Source organism: Perissodus microlepis, chromosome 22 (genome assembly GCF_051167445.1).
Source record: "Perissodus microlepis isolate ML-2025 ecotype Zambia chromosome 22, ASM5116744v1, whole genome shotgun sequence".
NCBI classification, from domain to species: Eukaryota; Metazoa; Chordata; class Actinopteri; order Cichliformes; family Cichlidae; genus Perissodus; species Perissodus microlepis.
Genome location: NC_140481.1, coordinates 26,121,771 through 26,141,180, shown reverse-complemented (window position 1 = coordinate 26,141,180; position 19,410 = coordinate 26,121,771). Strand labels below are relative to the sequence as shown.

The 19,410-nt window shown below is 40.3% G+C and overlaps 2 protein-coding genes across 5 annotated transcripts in view; both read right to left on the bottom strand.

Annotated features, from left to right (window-relative positions):
• Nucleotides 1–8,361, bottom strand: part of atp9b (ATPase phospholipid transporting 9B) — a 42,693-nt gene extending 34,332 nt beyond the window's left edge. For 3 of the 4 annotated variants that reach the window (XM_084918939.1, XM_084918940.1, XM_084918938.1), the window contains exon 1: nt 8,234–8,361. In XM_084918939.1, coding sequence (XP_084775065.1) covers nt 8,234–8,313 — 80 coding nt within the window. In that variant the 5' untranslated portion in view covers nt 8,314–8,361. Of the gene's footprint in view, nt 1–7,725; nt 7,798–8,233 lie in introns of all 4 variants that reach the window. The other variant, XM_084918942.1, reaches the window with a different exon arrangement.
• A 1,268-nt stretch (nt 8,362–9,629) lies between these two features.
• On the bottom strand, nt 9,630–19,202 carry sall3b (spalt-like transcription factor 3b). The gene is made up of 4 exons (XM_084919662.1): nt 18,239–19,202; nt 11,453–14,401; nt 11,012–11,355; nt 9,630–10,085 (listed from the first exon to the last, which is right to left on the bottom strand). The coding sequence occupies exons 1-4, from the start codon at nt 18,318–18,320 to the stop codon at nt 9,693–9,695; spliced, it is 3,768 nt and encodes a 1,255-aa protein (XP_084775788.1). The 5' UTR covers nt 18,321–19,202; the 3' UTR covers nt 9,630–9,692.
• Between the last annotated feature and the right edge of the window lie 208 nt (nt 19,203–19,410).

Below are 19,410 nucleotides of genomic sequence, written 5' to 3'. Positions count from 1 at the left end.
GTTCTGAGTAAATAAAATTTACTGTACTAAAAAAAAATAAATAAATAAATAACCTAACAAACAAATCTGAATCCAATTCAAATTTAACATTATTCAGTTTTACCATTTGGGGAGGGTTTGTGTTTTGCTTAGATTTCTTTTTTTTTTTTTACTTAAACTTCAAAACTCTTTTTAGAAACCAAAACTTATTTTTATCAAATACATTCAGAAAAAAAAAACTACAATATAAGCAGACTGAAAGGTCACTCCACTGTACAAGAGTGTCCTTTATTGAAAATAAATAAATAAACGTGGACATGCGCGCAAGCAAACGTAGCATGAGCAGGATTAAGAGCTTAAGGTCCAAACTCACAGATGCGGCCCTCCCCAGCAGTAAAACATTTAGACGCCTGCTGTAGCCTGACTTTGTTTGAGCTGAGAGCGTCTGCAACTTTAGTTGAAGGACTGGAGATAGTGGCACTCTGGTGGTTAAGAGGACTTTCTGCTACAAAACAACCTGTTACCTATTTATAACCCATATGAACAGAAACTCCCAAAGCTCTGTTTCTGAACAAGGGAAGAAGGTGTGCACCACCAGGCTTGGCTGGTTTATACATTCACTTCATTGTCTCCACAAAATCAACACCCTCTATGATGATGGTGTTTTCCATAAAATACAACCCTATTAACACGATTCAGCCTCATCACAAATATAAATAGAAATCTTACAAGAGTACAATTCATCATACAAATCATAAAACAAATATTTGTTATAATTATTTCTTGTGTAGCAACTACTACCAGTTAATGAATTTGTTTGGCTCCTCACTTCTAAAAATCACAGTTTGGACAGATCACAGTCCAGACCATTCTCCCCCCCCACACATGCTTAAAAATGTATTTTCTGTCAAATAAAATTTGCTAGAACTAATCTTAAAATTTGTTTCATTTATATGAGATTTTGAGCAAAAAAATAAATAAAAAAAAATTGCAGCGCTTTTTTTTGTAAGTCGAACAACATCTGAGCCAAGAGAAACATGCCGGTAACAAATGCTGTAACTTAGCCAAACAGGAATCTGTTCATGCTTATATCCTGTCATGATACACCCATATTTCTGCACAGCAAAGTGCTTATCAGATATAGTTTGGTATGAAAAATAAAGTTCCTCATACAACATCCTGATCATTTTCAAATAACTGAGTCATAATATTTGAGAAGACAGTTCTCCTGAGTTGTTCAAAGGTTTCTTTTGGCACTTTGAGCATCAAAAGGAGGTGCCATTTATTCTAAGGGACTACAACAGGGGGTTCATGAATATGGCATTTACTTTTTTAAACACCAAAACGAGCATCCTACTCATTCTGTTAAATGAGGGTAAGCTAAATAACTCTGTCTCTATATAGTAATGAAGTTCAGCTGCAAGCAATTAATTTTTAATTGTCATATAAGAGTGTAACCCAGTTCATTTTTGTAGCAACAATTTACAGATGTCCACTAAACACACACACACACACACACACACACACACACACACACACACACAAACACACACACGCACACCAAGTTATTATTTTGAAAGTCCAGTTACATGCATACACATACCAAATGTGTTTGAGTGATTACGGCTGTTGAAAATATAAACTGCTTATTAAAATAACATAAGTGAGAGAAGGTATTTAGTATTGCAGGCCTGCTGATGGATGGATTAAATCCCTAAAGAAGTTTGATAAACTGTAACACCAACAAATGTCCTGGATTTGCAGCATGATCTCAGGAGCCTTTTTATAGCATGAGGCACTAAACTAAATACATTTATGTTCAGCTGTATTTGCAAGAACCAGTTTGAGTTTATTACTATCAGAAAGAACAAACCTAAGAAAAGAGATTTTTTTAGGGTTAAAATTTAAGATTTAAGTCAGGATTTTGGCATTTAGTTGTCATGTCCAAAATTAAGGTTCTGACACTTGGGAATGCAAGATTTAAATTCAATATCTTCACAAGTACAGTCAAACACATGGCTGGTGTCACTGTAGGGGAAATACTGACATTCAAGACCAACTTCTAGTGAGAAAAAAAAAAGTAAGACCTGTTCATTCAAATGACTTCACACACTCAGCACTGCACTTCAGTGTCTTGTAAAGGTTGTGTATTGATCCTACACAGAGCTTTGCAGACCAGTATCCGCATGTTGCATCAGTGTGTTGTCATCAATGGTTATGTCAAAAATACAACAACTACTACTGGCTACTTTTTGTTTGTTTTGGGTGTTTCTTTAGATTACAGAAGTGAAAACATACAAAGAAACCAAATGTTCAAAACCACCAGAACAGTTCACTCCAACCACCATTTGTACTTCTTTATTTTTGACCTTTGATTCTTTTCACACTTCTTCCCCTTCATGGTGAACTCTGCTGACAATCCATTGTTTGTTCAAGCAAATCTTTCAATCAATCAGCACACATACTGTGCATAGCATCACCACCTTCAGAGTAAGCAGTGTTTTTTTTGTTTTTGTTTTTTTAGAGGACTGCATCCAAGGTCACTTGCATTGGTCACATACTCCAAATCCTTCACTTCATAGCCAAAGACCCAGCTATGCCAAGTCTGAACCTGATGAGCAGAACAGTCAATACAGATACACAGATTTCTCAAGTTATAACTAAACAAACACTGATTGAATGACAATATGCAGGGAGATGAACTGTTAAAGAGGATAAGAAAAAAAGACTGTTTTAGACAGATCTATAAACATAAAAGTAGTAGCGTTAACCCTGTAAATATTGTGCTCAAAGCTTTGAGTCATATGATCTGGGAAATCTTTCACTGTTACCAAAATGTGTGATATGTTTACACACCATTCGAACTTGCTAAAAAAAAAAAGTGGATTATTAGCCACAGTGTTTCTTGCGATGGAACACCCACATCTGATTACATAATAACTCAAGCCTGTGGGAAACGTGGGCTGCTTTGTAAAAATGTTTTCTGCCTCTCCGGTGCAGCGTTGACGGTGTTGCCAACAGTTGCTCAGAGTGTCAGTGGGAAAGCATTCTCCATCAGCTTCAGGACAAATGCTTTGGAACAGTTTGAGAAAATCAGCTCTCATCATTCCTCTACAGGGATCAATAAACTGCCACATTAATTTCATCACTATCATGAGAAACGAGTTCAGCGTGGAAGAAGATTTTCCCAGGAAGTCCAAGTTTAAATGTGCTTTTCGCCATAGTAGGAGATACAGTAAAATTGGACACAACTTACAGGTCTTAGAAACAAAGTGGGATTTATTGTCCTGTCCTGAATCCCTGCCCTCGTGGCAACATAGCTGTTTGCGTTTTTACACTGGTGTGCGCTGGTGTTTCTGTTTCGATGCACTTCAAGTGAAACTAAGCTCTTTATTTTAGACTTGGTGCTAACAAATTTTGAGAAATAGACTCAGTCTAACATGAACTGCCAGAGCTACACTGGCAGAATACTAGCCATTTTATCGGCATAATAAGCAAACTAGATACAACTCTACCATCTTTCTTTCAGTGAGGTATCATCCCCTCACCCTTCGAGTCAGTCACAGCAGATAGATGCCCCTTGCTGGTTCTGCTGGATATCTCTTCCTGTTAAAAAGGAGTTCTACCTTCCTACTAGGGCTGGGTATCCTCACTGATTTCTAGAATCGATTCGATTCTGATTCACAAGGTCCCGAATCGATTCGATCCACGATTCAATTAAATTCGATTTGATTCGATTTGAATATGGGAAATTTTGACAGTCAGAAAAATTATAATTCAGATCAGTAAATTTACATATTTTTGTATCTATAAAAAGGAAGCTGACACACGCAAGACTTTATCAAAGGTGTAAGCGTCACAACAGATGCCTTTGTGTCAAAGTAGCTGAAGATAAAACACAGAAAAACATGAAGGTTTTCCTGGCCTGGGATTTTATAAAAATATTCTGCAGCACATCAAAAACGAAAGAAAACCATTAATCAACATATGAACGTTACCTCTGATGTTACAGCGGTTTTATTAGAGACACGGCTAAGCGTTTTGCATTTTGCATAATTTTAAAAAGTTTACATTTGTTCAGTATTGAACGGCAGAAATTAGGTTTTCTTTTCAGAAGTATGTAAACGGGAAAAAAACAGCGGCCGACAGCGCTGTAAACAACGGTAGACTTGTGCGTAACAAGCAAGCGAATAATGCAGAAAACAGTACAGAGAGAGAGAGAGAGAGAGATAGAGAGCTGTGCATGAAGTGTGATTTTATCGTGGTGGAAGCAAAACAGTAAAAGTCAGAGGGAATTCATGACGATGTTTTTGTGAAGCGTAGTTTGGATCTTCTTTTGCTGCTGGTTCGGTCAATATTGTTTGGAGAGAGATCAAACTAACAGCTTTAGAATCGGCGCAAAAAGGGCGTAAACACAAAGCGCGGACCCGCCAACAGATCAGAATCAGCGAGCTGTCGGCTTTCAGCCCCGACCGTGTCCGTGCCGTCAGGTGAGAAAGGCGACATCTCACTGATTCTGATCCGCGGGTCCGCGCTGTGTGTTTAAGTCTTTGTGCAGAATCCGTGTACCTGCTCTCATTTACTGTCTTAGCTGTTAGGTGGTTGTTGAAATTTTGTGAGATTTCACCTGAGATTCTGTCATTTCGGGCAAAATAAATTTATATTAAAAAATCGATTCAGGATTTTAATGAATCGATTTGACGTTATCCAAGCCAGAATCGATTTTAATCGATAAATCGATTATAAAAACCCACCCCTACTTCCTACTGTCGCCAAGTGTTAACCATAAGGGATCTGATTGGTGGGGGTTTTATTTGTAATATATGGTTTTTACCCTTGAATGTAAATGCCTTGAGGAGATTACTGTTGTGAACTGCAACTATATAAAACTGAATACTTTTGCCTTTTAATATACTGCAGTTGAATTGCACATTACTACCACCCACTACAAAACACCTGTTACAGTTGCTGAGGTCTGTGATTTATGTGTGCACATGGGACAATACAATCCTTCTAAGGTTGTGCCACCTTCCACGATAATATGGGGTACATATTTTTACATTATAAAAATGTGTCATCAATGTGATATCAAGGATAGAGCTGTGCCAGGTGTTTACAATACTTAGTGCGAACTAGGGCTGCCACAAACGATTATTTTGATAGTCGACTAGTCACCGATTATTTTCGTTGGAGTTTAATAAACTCAGTCTCGTCTGCTCCTTGCCATCTAAAATATAACAGGACACCGGAGCATATTCTCGAGCATCTCACACTTCTGATAATCAGTTGTCTGTTTGACGTTTATTCAGCTGTGTAAAAACTATAACTTTATTTCTCAGCCAAACCGATTTACTTAGGAACAAATAAAATACTAAACAAAAGCCAAACAATAACATTTTTAAGTTATCTAAGTGACTTATATTACATGTTTAACCTGAGTAGCGAAAGACAGCGGTGGCTTTGAAAACGATTTGCCGGGAGTCCGGTGTTCTCACGGGCTCTAGTGAACCTTGCCCCCGGCTAGCTATTAAGCTAGTGGGTAACAGACGGCTCCGAAAACGTCGGAGCGCTTTTGAAAATATGTTGTGTCTTGATAAGCTGAGCAGATATTTGAGGTTTACACAGCTACATTCTCGCCTGAAAATATGTTAAACGTTTATTTTATGACCCAGAAAGAATAATAAGAGTAATATTAAAACTAACTAGCTGCTGCCGTTGTTGGAAACTGAGCTGGGCTGCGCTATGAATTCTGGGGCAGAGCTACTTCTTCTTCGGGGTTTAACGGCAGCTGGCATCCTTGTACATGCAGTGCTGCCATCTTCTGTTTCAGTCCGTTATTACACTCTTAAATCCTACAACTTATTCCTGCGTCTTTTGGGATCTTACAAAGCTTCAAACGACGTGTCGACTATTAAATAGTCGACGTAATCGTGACTAGTCGACTAATCGTGGCAGCCCTAGTGCGAACAACAACAAGTGTAGCCCAGACATCTCTGACAGCGAGAGCCACATATCAGCCTCTGACGACTATTTAGAAACGAACTACTTCAACAGCCTCCAAAAAAGCACAATGCTTTGCAGAATAAGCAAGAGAACTGTCTCTGCTAAAGGTGGAAACAAACTTGTTTCACCATTTGAAGCAAAAAACACACCATCCAGTATAACCAGGCTATGAAAGACGAGATAATAGCAGCTGGTGAGGAGTGACCCAAAAGTAAACAAATGACTCACTGGAGCACTCACTAGTTGCACTTCATATGACAGGAAGAGCTAATGCTGGGTGGAAATTACTGATACAGTTACGTAGTGGAAAAGTAGGGTTTTAAGCAACTGGCTGAAAAGTCTAACCCAAGACACAACATCCCCAAGTATAAAATATCTTTTAATTTCAATACTGTGGAGGCTCCTGAGAAGTTGCACGGTTCATTTGATTTAGTTATTGTTGAACTAAAGGATAAAGCAGTTATGTTATAGTTTGACTTAAAATTCCCATTAAAAACACTACCTAGGCTACTTTTTTTTTTTTGCTTACAGTTGATTTAAACTGTGTTGCTATATATAATGTTTTGTCACTGTTATTGCATTGTAATGTTAGTGCTGCTGTTGGCACCTTGAAGCAACAAGTTTCAGACTTTGATTTAGGCAGTCTGTCATCAATGACTGAAGCTCACTGAAAAAGAAGGCTGGAAAATTCTGTTTACTTTGTTTGATGAATGATACATTGACTGCCTTAACCTTTACCCTCAGTAAACACTTTACTGACCCATTTATGGTTCACTTAAGTTTTAATCCTTTCCACCACAACTTGATGTTTTTCGTAAAATGTGGTCCCTATTAGTGTAAAAAAAAAAAAAAAAAAAAAAGAATAAGATAAAGATAAAGCAGTCTTTTCACTACGGCAGGGGCGTCAAACTCAAATACACAGTGGGCCAAAATTCAAAACTGGAACAAAGTCGTGGGCTAACGTTAATATTTATTGAAATATATTTATTCCTCCAGATATAAGAATGAATCTTTTCTTATGGACTCAAACACGTTTTGCTGAAAAACTGAATATGGAACAAGCAAAGCTTAATACTAAACAATATATATATTAGCTGTATAATACCAGTAGGCCAGCTCTAATAGTAATTTGGTATGGCTTCGCGGGCCAAATGTAATTAGGCTGCGGGTCAAATTTGGCCCACGGGCCAGAGTTTAACACCTATGCACTACGGCATACCTGTCTTGTATTAGCAAGCAGTACCTCTCTGTTTCTCAGTCCATAAGGCATCTTAAACTGCTAAACCATCATGTACTACTAGAAAACCTTTAGTTTAGCTTTAGATTTTTATACAAGTCCCTGTTTTGATTACTTGATTACAGTGGTGTACAGCACTCAAAAATCTACCATGGGAATTCAACTAGGTTGTAATCTTGTGTTATTGAAACTATAACATTCTAATACTCATTACACTAACCAGCCAATCCTTGTGCCCTATGGGTGGAGGCATTGTCATCCTAAAGGAGATCACTAGATGTTTTTCACCACAGGAAGAAGAGAAATTTTTATTATTTTTGCCGTGACCAAAGGAGACAAGTGGACGTGAAACATACTAGGACATTTTCTACTTAAATCTTAACTTAACCACCATATTCCAACCCTGCAGGGGTCGAGGTTTTACCTTCCACCTTTAATTAGCCACTTGCCTATACGTTAACATGACTCAAAGCTATTTGCTGTGGATGCTCTTGAACTACAAGTACCTTGTTATGCGCCTACTTCGCTTCCTGTCCATTCCTCACCCTGAGGACTGTGTTAGTTCATCTTCCTCCATTCTGAAAGATGAGCAAGATGGTGAATCATGACTACAGAAAGTAACTATCTTCATATATCATGTGACGTAGTACGCCAGCACAGCTATCATGTGACTTTAAATGAAAAGCCCGAGGGAACACAGCAACTATCACTAACATATGCTATACTGACACTGACAGGCTGAATTATGGAACTTGTAAAAACGCAAAAGTACATATTGCGCAGGTTTCTAGCTTTACCCGGGGCGGTCTGATAAAATCAAACAGCTGTCAAAGCAGAAACCGCTAATGAGCTGTCAACAGCACTACTAGCAAAACAAGCTAACAAGCACGACCCCCGTACACAGATCCGAGCCCCGGGAAGCAAAAGCAAAGCAAAAGCACATAAACGTGTCAGACAACAAGACTGTCGCTTTAGTGCGAGACCGAAAAAACAGCTCAGCTACCCCGTCCATACCTTGAAAGCCTGGCTGAGTTGTAATACGGGATTCTCTTCGAGCTCTTCCGCACCGGATTTAACGGGATGCTGTCAGCCATCTTGGCTGGGCAGTGCCTATGCGATGCCACGCAAAACGCGTAGGGATTTGTGCTGCATTCACGTGGCATTTAAAAATGTCGTAGTGATGCATGTCAAGCCAAGAAAAAATTGCTTTACTAATTTAAGATTAGAGAGCACAGACTGGGTGGGCGGGGGGTTCATCTCACACAACACTTGTTTTGCGCAGCGTGTGTGCAAAAAAAAAAAACAATAACAAAAATAAACAAAGTGGGCTTTTTCTGAATGTAGCAATGCGAAAAGTGCGCTTTCAAGATGTAACCGAAGGTTGCACGCGGATTTAATCAGTGTAGTGAAATAATAAATATAGCTTACGCTAAAATAAGACTTTGGAGGATGATACAAAACCTTTAATACGTGGTATATTTTGCATTACGCACCATATGATTTTGAAATTATTTGAGAAGCAGCTGTTCTAATCCGAATTTATAGAAACTACTTACGAAAATATACGCCTTTATTTTGGTCCTAAAGTTTTGAGTTGAAACTGGCTGACATAGTCTCCCTTTGTGAAATCTAGTGTTGACTGCTGACTTACTTTTCTGTTATTTTCTTTGATTTAAATAATTACAGATAACACAACTCATTGACTTGTTTAAATACTACAATTATTATTATTATTATTATTATTATTATTACTGATGGTTGTTTTTAGATTTAATTGAAAACTTCAGACGTAGCTTTGCAGTTCTACTAAAATGATAAAATATAGTCAAGCTAAAGAATCAATTTGTTAAAGCTGTTAGTTTATGAGGGCCATTTTATTGTTTGGCAAAAAAAAAAATCCTTGCTGAAAGAGATAAAAGTAAATGAAAAAGCTTATTCTTGGCTGTGATTTCTAAGCAAAAAAAAGTGCTGTAATAACTAAGGAGTGTCACGTATAGATCTGAACATAGAGGTGGTGTGTTCTGATTTTTATTCGGTCCGACTGTTGTTTAAGAAAGACAATTTCTCACCATAACACTGACAACGTATCTTTTCAGTTCATAGATGTGGATGTTTACGAGCATATTTTGTGCTTTGCTCTCACTGTAGCAGCAGCGGGCAGGTGTCCGGAGGAGAAAGCAGACTCTTTGCATTATTGATTATCGAACATATGTTCCCTTCTTCAGAGCAACCATACATCTAAGGAATTGTCAATTACAGTATGAGTTGAACAACTTCTTTACTGTGTAGAAAAACACATTCACAAATGACTGCAAAGTAAAATAGCAAAATGTGAATAACCTACTATTCTCTGTTGAGTCATAAAAAGTTCTTTTTCAAGTCTATATATAATACATAAGAACAAACAAGGTGTTTTACAAATATTTTAATGTCCATAATAACTTGCATAATTTCACAACGTTTGTCTTTTTTTTCAATTGATTCCAATTTCTTTACTGTCATCAATCAGCAGAGAAAAATGTCTGTTGTTTCCCAGGTCGATGCCTGTCTTGGTTAGACTGGTAATTGGACCTCCTGCGGTGCTCACTCTGTCCATGCCTGCCGAGAGGGGGTGAAGCTGAGGGATGCCTCTGTTCTGGATCACCGAGATCTCGTTGTTCTTCATGGCCAAGCTGTTGGTGATAGCTGTCGCGTAACGATTCCAGAATCCTGGGTCTACATTCATGGCTCGAGCTGCCAGGTCCTTCTGAAACATCTCTCCAAACTTCACAGCCTCTCCACCCAGCAAGGCCATGGGGTTGTCCACAGAAAGCCGCCGGCCTCTCCTTGCCGGTGCATTGTTCCACATGTGAGTTCCCATATGAACCTGAAAATGGCATTTAAAGTGTTAGGTGGTAATCTTTTTCAAAATACAAACATAGTTATATATCACCTATCGGACAGCTGACAGTTTATTCATGTTAGATCTTTTGATTTTTTTCAAACACACCCTGATAGTTCAGATAGATTTATTTAAACGTCATTTTTAGGCTCTGACAAAATAAAAGTTTGAACAGCAAGTTTTTATTGTTTGATCCAGAATCGATTTGTTGATTAATAATTAATCAGAAACCTTTCTGATTATTCAATACTGTAAAATATTTGTTTGTTTTTGGACAAAAACAAACATTATGAAGGTGCAATCTGGGGTTCTAAGGAATTCTAATGGGAATTACTTTTGATACTTCTTAACATTTAAGAAGTAAAAGTAATAATCAGTTATGATTCTTAAGATCCAAGTGGTGAATAGCAGAGATTTTGTCAGTGTTAGTAGTATGATGTTGCACTAAATGATGAACAAAGTTTTAATCCTACAGAAACCTCTATAGTCTAAGCAGTCTTTTATTTTGAAAGGTGCATGATTAAGCTTCCATCGATATGCTTCCTAATTCGCGTTAATGGATTCTTATAAGCAAAGATACCATGTACAGAAGAATATGTATGCTTGGTAAATGTTCTGTTTTCGTTTAGTTCATCTGTCTCTGTTTTTAATATGGACTGTTTTACTTGGAGACACATTTGAACAAGAGATCCCCTGGATGTTTTGTTTCTCTAAAACTGAAACCAGGTTCTTGGTCTAAAGGATTCCCGTCTTGCAGGAAGTCTGGTCTTATCCAATATTCAACACAGTGAAATGAGTCCAGGTTCACCTACTGTGCACTTTTTAAAACTTAATAGCAATAGGGAACAGTTTTCCTTGATAAGGTCCTAACACAACACAACACAACAGAAAAACCATCCGTTTTTATTTACCTTCAGATTGCCTTTTGTGGTGAAAGCTCTACCACAGATCGAGCAGACAAACGGTTTCTCTCCAGTGTGAGTCCGCTCGTGGATCTGCAGGGCGCTGGCTGAGGAGAAGTTCTTCCCACAGACATTGCAGTTGTGCTGCTTTGGGGTTCGCCGAGGAGGCGCAGGGCCTAGCAGGGAGGTCATACCTGGGCTACCAACTGACGGATACGCTGGGGTGATGTGGATGCTAAACGGAGGATGGTGCCCTTCCATCGGGGTGCTCGGTTGACTGTGACCATTCACCTCAGTTTTTATCAAGCCCGATGAAGTGCTGGTAATCAGGCTTGGAATCCTTTGACTTGCAGCTGAAACAAAAGCATAGAGTATAAAGTTATCTTTACAAAACTAAACTGTTTTTTTAAGGTTATTATAATAAATATTTACATGGCATTTTTAGCTTACCTCTCTCTCTGCTCAGCTGGAATGACATACTGTAAGGCATCTCCTCTTTCACACATAGTTTGCCGGGCTGTGTTCCTCTCGGCTCTTGGGCAGCTGCTGGTGCAGAGGCAGGAGACTCAAATTGCTCTCTCTTCACTGAGGCTGCCAAAGGCTCCTGGGATTCTGGCCTGCTGTTGTCAACTGCCGGTGATTTGATCGTCATGCTTTCTGAGTTGCTTTGAAAGGGAGACGCTGATACACAAGGCGAACAGGAGGACTCGGACACATGTGGGCTGTTTTCACTACAGTTCTCCACCCTTTTCTCTGATAAAGCGCCTTCAATATTGAGCTGGCTGCTGTCTTTAAAACCATTAGTTAGGGGTTTTGTACCAAATGACTGGTTTAGGCTTACAGCAGAGTCAATCATTCTCATTTGTCTCTCCAGAGCTGCTATACTTGACACAATGGCTAAAGACTTGGGGGGAGAATTACAATCAGAGATTAAGGGTTTAGATGTATATACGCCTTCCTCCATATTTTCCACTTCCTCTTCACCATCCTCATTATCCTCTTCCATTGAAATATCATCAATGAGGTCATTGCCATTGCTGCTCAGGCTGTCAAAGTTGTTCTCATTGAAAGACACGTTGCTGTCCACCTCCTGCAGCCCGTCCACCGCGGCTGACTCTGAAATCTGCCCAACCATGTGCATGCGGATATGCTGCTGAAGAACAACAGCGTTGGTGAACTTCTTCTGACAAATGGGACACGAGTGTTGCACCTGCACTGGGAGATTTTCTCGGTGAACGCCAATGTGAGTCTTCAGGTTTCCTTTGGTGGTGAAAGCCCTGCCGCACACTTTGCATTTAAAGGGTCTTTCGCCTGTGTGGATGCGATAGTGCATCTTGAGCGCGCTCTGACAGCTGAGGACACGGTGACAGAGGACACACTGGTTGGGATCTGTAATCTTTTTGTCAATATTCTCCACCAGCTGCTGAAGCTTTGAGGTCTCAGATGTTTGCATAGAATCCAGGAGGCCACACGATGGGAGTTTTATTTCATCTGAGTTTAATGAGAGAGAAGGAGAGTTGGAGGCAGGAGATGCTGAGGCGATGGGTTCAGGTGTGGTGGTCACAGATGGGATGGTGGTGCTGGTTGTTTCAGAGGCAAGGTTGGGTCTCAGATTACTGGTGCAGCTCTGGAGCAGGTGCACCCCCTCTGTTTTCAGCACACTGGAGGCTTCTAAAATGGGAGAGAAACGAGCCTCGCTGCCTCTGTGGTTAGGTGACACAGATACACATTCACCAGGAGCTGGCTCATAGGAAGATTTAACAGATGGTGTTACACTTACAGGGTCATTTGAGCCTCCGATACTAGTAATAGTGGAGGAAAGCGGAAGACCCAGAGTGGCTGGCAGAGTTGCTACAACCGGCTTGCTGTCCAGCCAGGAGGAGACAGGTTTTTCTGGAGGGACGGACATTCCATAGGGAATCCCAGAACTTGTTGGCACATTATCCAGATATTCTGGCACTGGGAAGGGGTTCATCTGAATATGAGGATACTTCTCTTTGTGCCGTTGAAAGTGCACCTTTAAGTTCCCCTTTGTAGAAAATCGGTTGCCGCAGATGTTGCATTTGAAGGGCCGCTCTCCTGTATGGGAGCGCAGGTGGATCTGCAGAGCACTGTCGCTGCCAAACACTTTGGCACAGAACCTGCATTTATGCTTGAAGAAGGGCTCCTCTGGGCTGGGCTTCGTTTCGAACAAGGACACATTAGGCAGTTTCGCTTTCCTGTGCTTCATCAAGGCTGCGAGAGGGTCAAGTGCATTAGCTGTGGCGGCAATGCTAGCCAGGGGATTGGGAAAAATGACGCTGCTGGGGGGGCTCTGAGGTAGAAATGGCAGGCTAGAAGAAGAGCTGAGTAGACTGCTCTGTGCCAGCGAAAGTGGGCTGGAGGAGCTCAGTGTCTGAGTACTGCTAACACTGCTGGTGTGTGAGCCTGTGTAAGGAGGCAGCAACGTGGAGATGCTGCTGCTGCAGCTGGAGAGAGATGGGGTGGTGTTTTCTGAGGAGGCTGAGGTACATGTGACATCCTTAAATGTGGGCTGTCCACATATAGTTTGTGAGGGCAGGGTTTGCGACTTTTCAAGCACAGAAGACAAAGAAACAGCCGCCTGTCCGTTAATGGCGGAGGGAATCGTTCCTGACAGTGGCAGGACGGGAGGAGGGATGATGCCTTGTGAGGGGAAAGGGTTAGGAGCCAAAGACAGGGACCTGGAGACTGGGTTTAATGCTGCTTGTGTTGGTTGTCTGTTCATGACAGCTACCTGGCTGCAGATCTGCTCTATAAGCTGCAGCTGGTGGACCTGTTGTTGCTGCAGAGCTAGCAGGTGTTCCAGGATCACCGGGATAGCTGCTGAAGCTGCCTTCCCTCCTGGACCGCTGCTATTGATCCCCTGGGAAAACTGGGCAACAGCCACCCTGGTGCTGTGAAGGATCTCAAGTGTCACGTTGGTGCTCGGCATGCTGTAGCTGGCAGCTGCAGACATCTGGGAAGGAGTGGACTCAGCTGAATCCGGGGGATGGGGGCTAGGCGTTGTAGTGTATTTGTCCTGTGGGCAATGTTCAAGCTCCATAGCTTCATCCCGCTCCCTCCCTTCCTCCAAATTATCCAGACTGTCGTTGTCATTCACCAGTGTTTCTCCCAGCTCAAAGCCGGCATCCGTGGACTCTGCAGCAGATGAGTCACTGGACGCTACGCTGGGAACTGGAGACGGCCCGACAGGAGATTCCTCCGGTGCAGGCATCCCCTCGCTGTCCTTCACTATCAGCACCAAGGGATCCTCAGTGCAGACTTTGTGGTGCTCTAACAGTTCAGTCCAAGTGAAGAACTGAGCACAGCATTTATCACAGATGTGTGTTTCCTCACTGTCTTCATTGGCCTTCTCTCGCTCCATGCCAGCCAAAATCCCTGAGAAGGAAAAAAAACAAGAGTAGAATGGGAAACTGATCACTGAATGTCCCGATGTTTCGTCAGTGGGACGAATTTTCTCTATATCACCTTTCACCTATGGTCCCTTCCCCCTCTCACTCGTGCGTGCACACACACACAGACACACACAGCGGTGAGTCCATCTTTCCAATCTCGTGTTGTGTGGACAACCATTGTTTAACTCCACTGAACGTTGAAATCCACAAGACACCCTGCAGCGTCCAAAGATAACAAACATGTCAAGCTGAAACGGGACGGTTTGTCAAGGAATTATCTAAAACAAATTTAGATTAAACTGCATATGTGCTGTAAACGTTATGCACACACGTGCATTTGTATGTGAGAACAAATTATGAACCACAGGAGGAAAGGTTTGGGGCATTTTAAGGTTTATTTTTAATATAAAAAACTGCATTGTAGAAGCAAAGACCATTCTCAGCTACTTCAAAGTTGACAGCTGTGGAGTGTGTGTTCATTTTTAATGAGACGTGACTCTAAGAGACTTAATTCAATCGGCTTTGTAAAAAAATTGCTTTTAAGTGTCTGACAGAAGTTTTCAACTCACATTTAAAGTAAAATTAAAGTAAAAGTAAAAGTAAAGAGTGTGTGAAAACACATATTTGTCAAAATTTCTATTTGGAAAAAGTGAAGTGAATTAACCTAAACTTAAAAAAACTGTTGTAACATTTAATAATCTACACAACCTGAAACACATGTTATACCCTGATTGTTATCAAAACATCGTGTTCGCTCTCAGGGTCTGATAAATTTAATTGTCTTCTCAAATTTCTACAGGAACACAGCTGTGAATCTGCATCAGCAACACATATCTCTTTTTTATTTTTGTATTTCATGCATCTAAATACCAAAAATACAAAATACATATAAAAATAAAAATGCTAAAAAATACCCCAATGTGAACAGGACGTAAGAGCGTGCCTTGTCGTCCTCGTTTCCAGACTTTTCCTGATGTATTTTCTCATATTTTAGCACAATTCTTTATTTTGAAATCTTCATTTCATTTTGCCCCGTTTCAGTAGCTGATATGTGACATTCCTTATGACAGGATTTCACACTTTATGATCACTGTTGCATCTGTTCAGGTTTTGCCCCATTAGGAAACAGACAGTAATGCCAGATGGGAAGTTTTGGGGAAATCACTACTGAATTATTGCACATATATCCGGGTATTGCTACACTAATTTAAGGATAACAATTTTTAAAAACTGACTATTTAGACGGATGGATATTTTCAGGGATTAGGAATGACTGTAATTGGATTTTGTTAACTGAGTATCTTTACAAACTTCCATTCTTGTAAGCATCACACGTTAAAGACACGTTCACAGGGGCTGTCAGCGTTTTTTCCTTAAGCTAACTAAATGTGAATTTTAAATAATTTTAGATTGAAAGATGTGTGTCTGTGCTAAATTTGACACGAACGTGTGTCTGTGTGGCCCCATATGTGCACATAATTTGTGTGTATGTGCACACGTGTGTGTGTTTGTGTTTCCAACTTAAATCAATAAACTCCAATTATCACATTTCACCACCTAAAAGAATTACTCCCAGTGTGCTGGAGCTAAAAGCAGCCGGAGACGTCTGTTATATTTACAATTATACGAACACACTGAACAAATCCTCACGCAAACACGCAGAACAATGTCTGCATTAAGGAGGAAATTAGTTCACTAACCTATTATAGACATGTAGCTCCAAATGTGGCACGTCAGAGATTTTATAAAAAGAATTTTTTACAGACTTTTTTTTTCAGTTTAAGAAGTAAGAGTGTAACCAGAGCAGAGTAGAAAAATCTATTTGAAAGTCAAACTTGTCAAGGGTAAATAATCAGAGTCCTTGCCTCACAAAGTGGGTGGTCTGAGGATCACCAGGGCGATTCAGCAAACACAGGAGTGAAAACACTTCCACTGTTTTAGCACAGGATTTTGTCTGCTCTCTGTAAGATTTACTTCCAATGAAAACAAAGAAAAGATCGGATTTGATTTAAACCTTTAAATATATTTCCAAATGTAATAACACGTGATGGGAATTTATTTAAAAATGTCACCCTCACTCAATCCATAATGTCAGGAACAGTAAACAGATTTATGTTGGTTTCTTGTGTGGTTTGGCGATGAGAGGAGAGAGGGAAAAAAAATCATGAAGCTGCAGCTGAAAAGCAAACAGATTCGCAGCCCAGCATTAATGCTTCTGTGACTCTCTGCGCGACCTCTGGGTCGCAGAGGTCAATGGTTCAGATGTACTAATTGTATTGTGATCCAGACATGGACCACTTGCCCCTCTCAGGGTGATGCTGCCAAAGGTTAAGTCAGCAGGCTCAATCAAAGCCCAGCTCATAGTAGCGGAGCCCCCTGCTTGGCTGGAGGGCGGTGGGAGGGCCCGAGTCAGGAGGGCCTCTTCCACACTCGACACCTTTTCACAGCCACGCATAAAAACAAAGTCACATATAATTCAATGAAAAATACGCAACAAAAATGGCGATGATGATAAAAATTGCGATTCCACCAGTGAAGCTGATTTTTACATTTACAGGCCTTTTCCTTTTCAGGGTTATGCAAATAATAATAAAAAACCCTCCATCAACATTAACATAATTAAAGTAAGTCAAATGAATGATATTACATCACCAATATTTGGATGAATTTATATTTACGACCCTGGTGGAATGTAAAAGTATTTCATCTGATTCTGCACCAAATTGAGAGGCCAAAGATCAATTTTAAAATTCTGTTAAATTTCAGTAAACATTTTGGCCTCTTCCAGCAGTTTAAAGGTTGATTTACACTTAAAATATTAATGCTGATACAATTTAATGCTCAGCTTCTTTGTTGATTAAAAGGTTGAATAGGGATTCCCTGCAAGCACACCAGATTAAATCCTGACATTGAAAATATACAAGATAAGACTTATAGTGTACTCTAACATGAGATGGTCATGTTTTAATGATTTTGTTCTGTTTACAAATGATATGAAATGCGCTGATAATCCCTAGTCATTATTTTATTCATGGACTTCCCTAATGTTATAATTAAAAACTTTAAATGAATATACATATATATTTAAAAAAGGGTCTTGACTTACTTAAACGTCTTACTTTATTAAGAAGCTTCTTTTAAGACTATTTGTATTTGATTTATAATATAAATGTTTATCATTAAAAGTTTAATAGTTGGCAGGAGGACTTTGTCCCCCAAATTAGAAAAATACAATAAAATAAAATAGGAACATAATGTGAAACAAAATATAAGATTTCCGCTGTTTCCGTGCGTTTCTTGCTTCATATGGGGGTTTTGTTTCGGCGCAGTCCTTCACAGCAGGTCCTGTTTCTTCAACATTTAAACACCTAGCAAATAAACTATTACATTGAACTTGGTTCATAAAGAAAAATGTTAAAAGATTTCAGTCTACAGTTGCTACTCCATATTGTGTCAACATATTCTCCAGCTGTTAAATCTCGACCTGCACGAGTCAACGTAAAGTTAAAACTAAATGAAAAAAGCTTCCTTTTCCTTTTGAACTTTTTCGGATTTTATCTTTAAAAAGTTTCCCTAATGAGACTTGAAAGCTAAAAAGTGTGATACAGAAATGATGCTAAAATAATAGGTGTGTTTCCGCAGAAAATGGTAAGTAAAATTGTTTAAATTAATTTGCATTCTATTTTATTTTACAAATTGCCTAAAAAGTTTTTTTTGTAACAGAATAAATCATTTTGAATAAACCGTCTAAGACGATAGTTCTTCTTCACGCAGCCTAAAACCCCCCTGAAAAGTCGTCCAAAGCTTCCCGAACACTTACCATTATTGCAGAGTAGTCCGGTCTGTATCGCCTCCTCATCTGACTTGAGGTGCTGCGGCTTGGCTTGCTTTCGCCGGGACATGTTGATCTGTTTGTGCGCCTCGCTGCTGCCTTTCGCCGAATCATCTACAAGCAGCGAATGGGACGCTTCGTGGAGAGCGGGTTCGGTGAAATAAGAGATCGGAGGATGGTGTTGATGCCCGAGTGCAGATTGCGCATGTCAGTGTAATTATGATGGAGGAAGTATAATGCTTTTACGACTCTAGCTGCCTTTCGATGGGTGATTGGCTGCCGTCCAGCCAACTCACGGTAGATATGGAAATGAGGGATGGTGTTTAATAATAATTAGTTCACTTCCTGTCCGGTGTGCGGCTGATTTTACGCACATCTCCGAGCAGCCAACATGGTTTAGTCCGATCTGAACTCCTGAGAGTCTTAAGCGTTTTGGAACGGTCTTGGTTTTAACTCTGTGGTCAAATGCTGCATCTTTAGATAGTCCGTTTGAGTCTAAGATTGTTTTATTTCCTTTCTCAGCTCTTGGATTGGCTTAGACATTCCACTTTGAGTTGACTCCTCGGGAGGTGGATGGCTCGATGTCCCAGCTGAATCCCTCACACACACTCGCGGCAAAAGCGTAACTAGCAGGAGCACCCTCAGAGAAAATAGGCTGAACACCTAAAACTGCCTCAAGCCCAGAATCAACGCGACGGAAGAGGTAACTCCCTAACAGATCAGATTTCGCAGGATTGGATACGTGCGTAAAGTCAAACTTTGTGCGTAAAAATCTCTCTCAGGTCGCACGTAGATCCGATCTTAAACTGGTGACTGTCGGAAGTGAGACTCCCTGGTTTATCCGAGCTACCGGCGCTCTCCTTGTTGCCTCCGCCTCCGGTCCATCATTAGATGCCCTTCAGCCGCCTGCGATAGGCTACTGCCAGGATACCACAGGAGGTGTTGGAGCCCTTGCTTCATTTGTTACGACCTCCCACAATTTGGCGCCATAATAGACTGAAAAATGTGTCGGAGAAGAAATCCTCCCTCGAGTGAGCATCAGGGAAGTGTGTAAGATAAACCCAGATGAGCTCAGGTTGAAAATAAAACTAGGCTGAATACACCTTTTTTGTAGCTTGTATATATGTTTTACCGGTTGGTTGACGTAATAGCAGCCAATA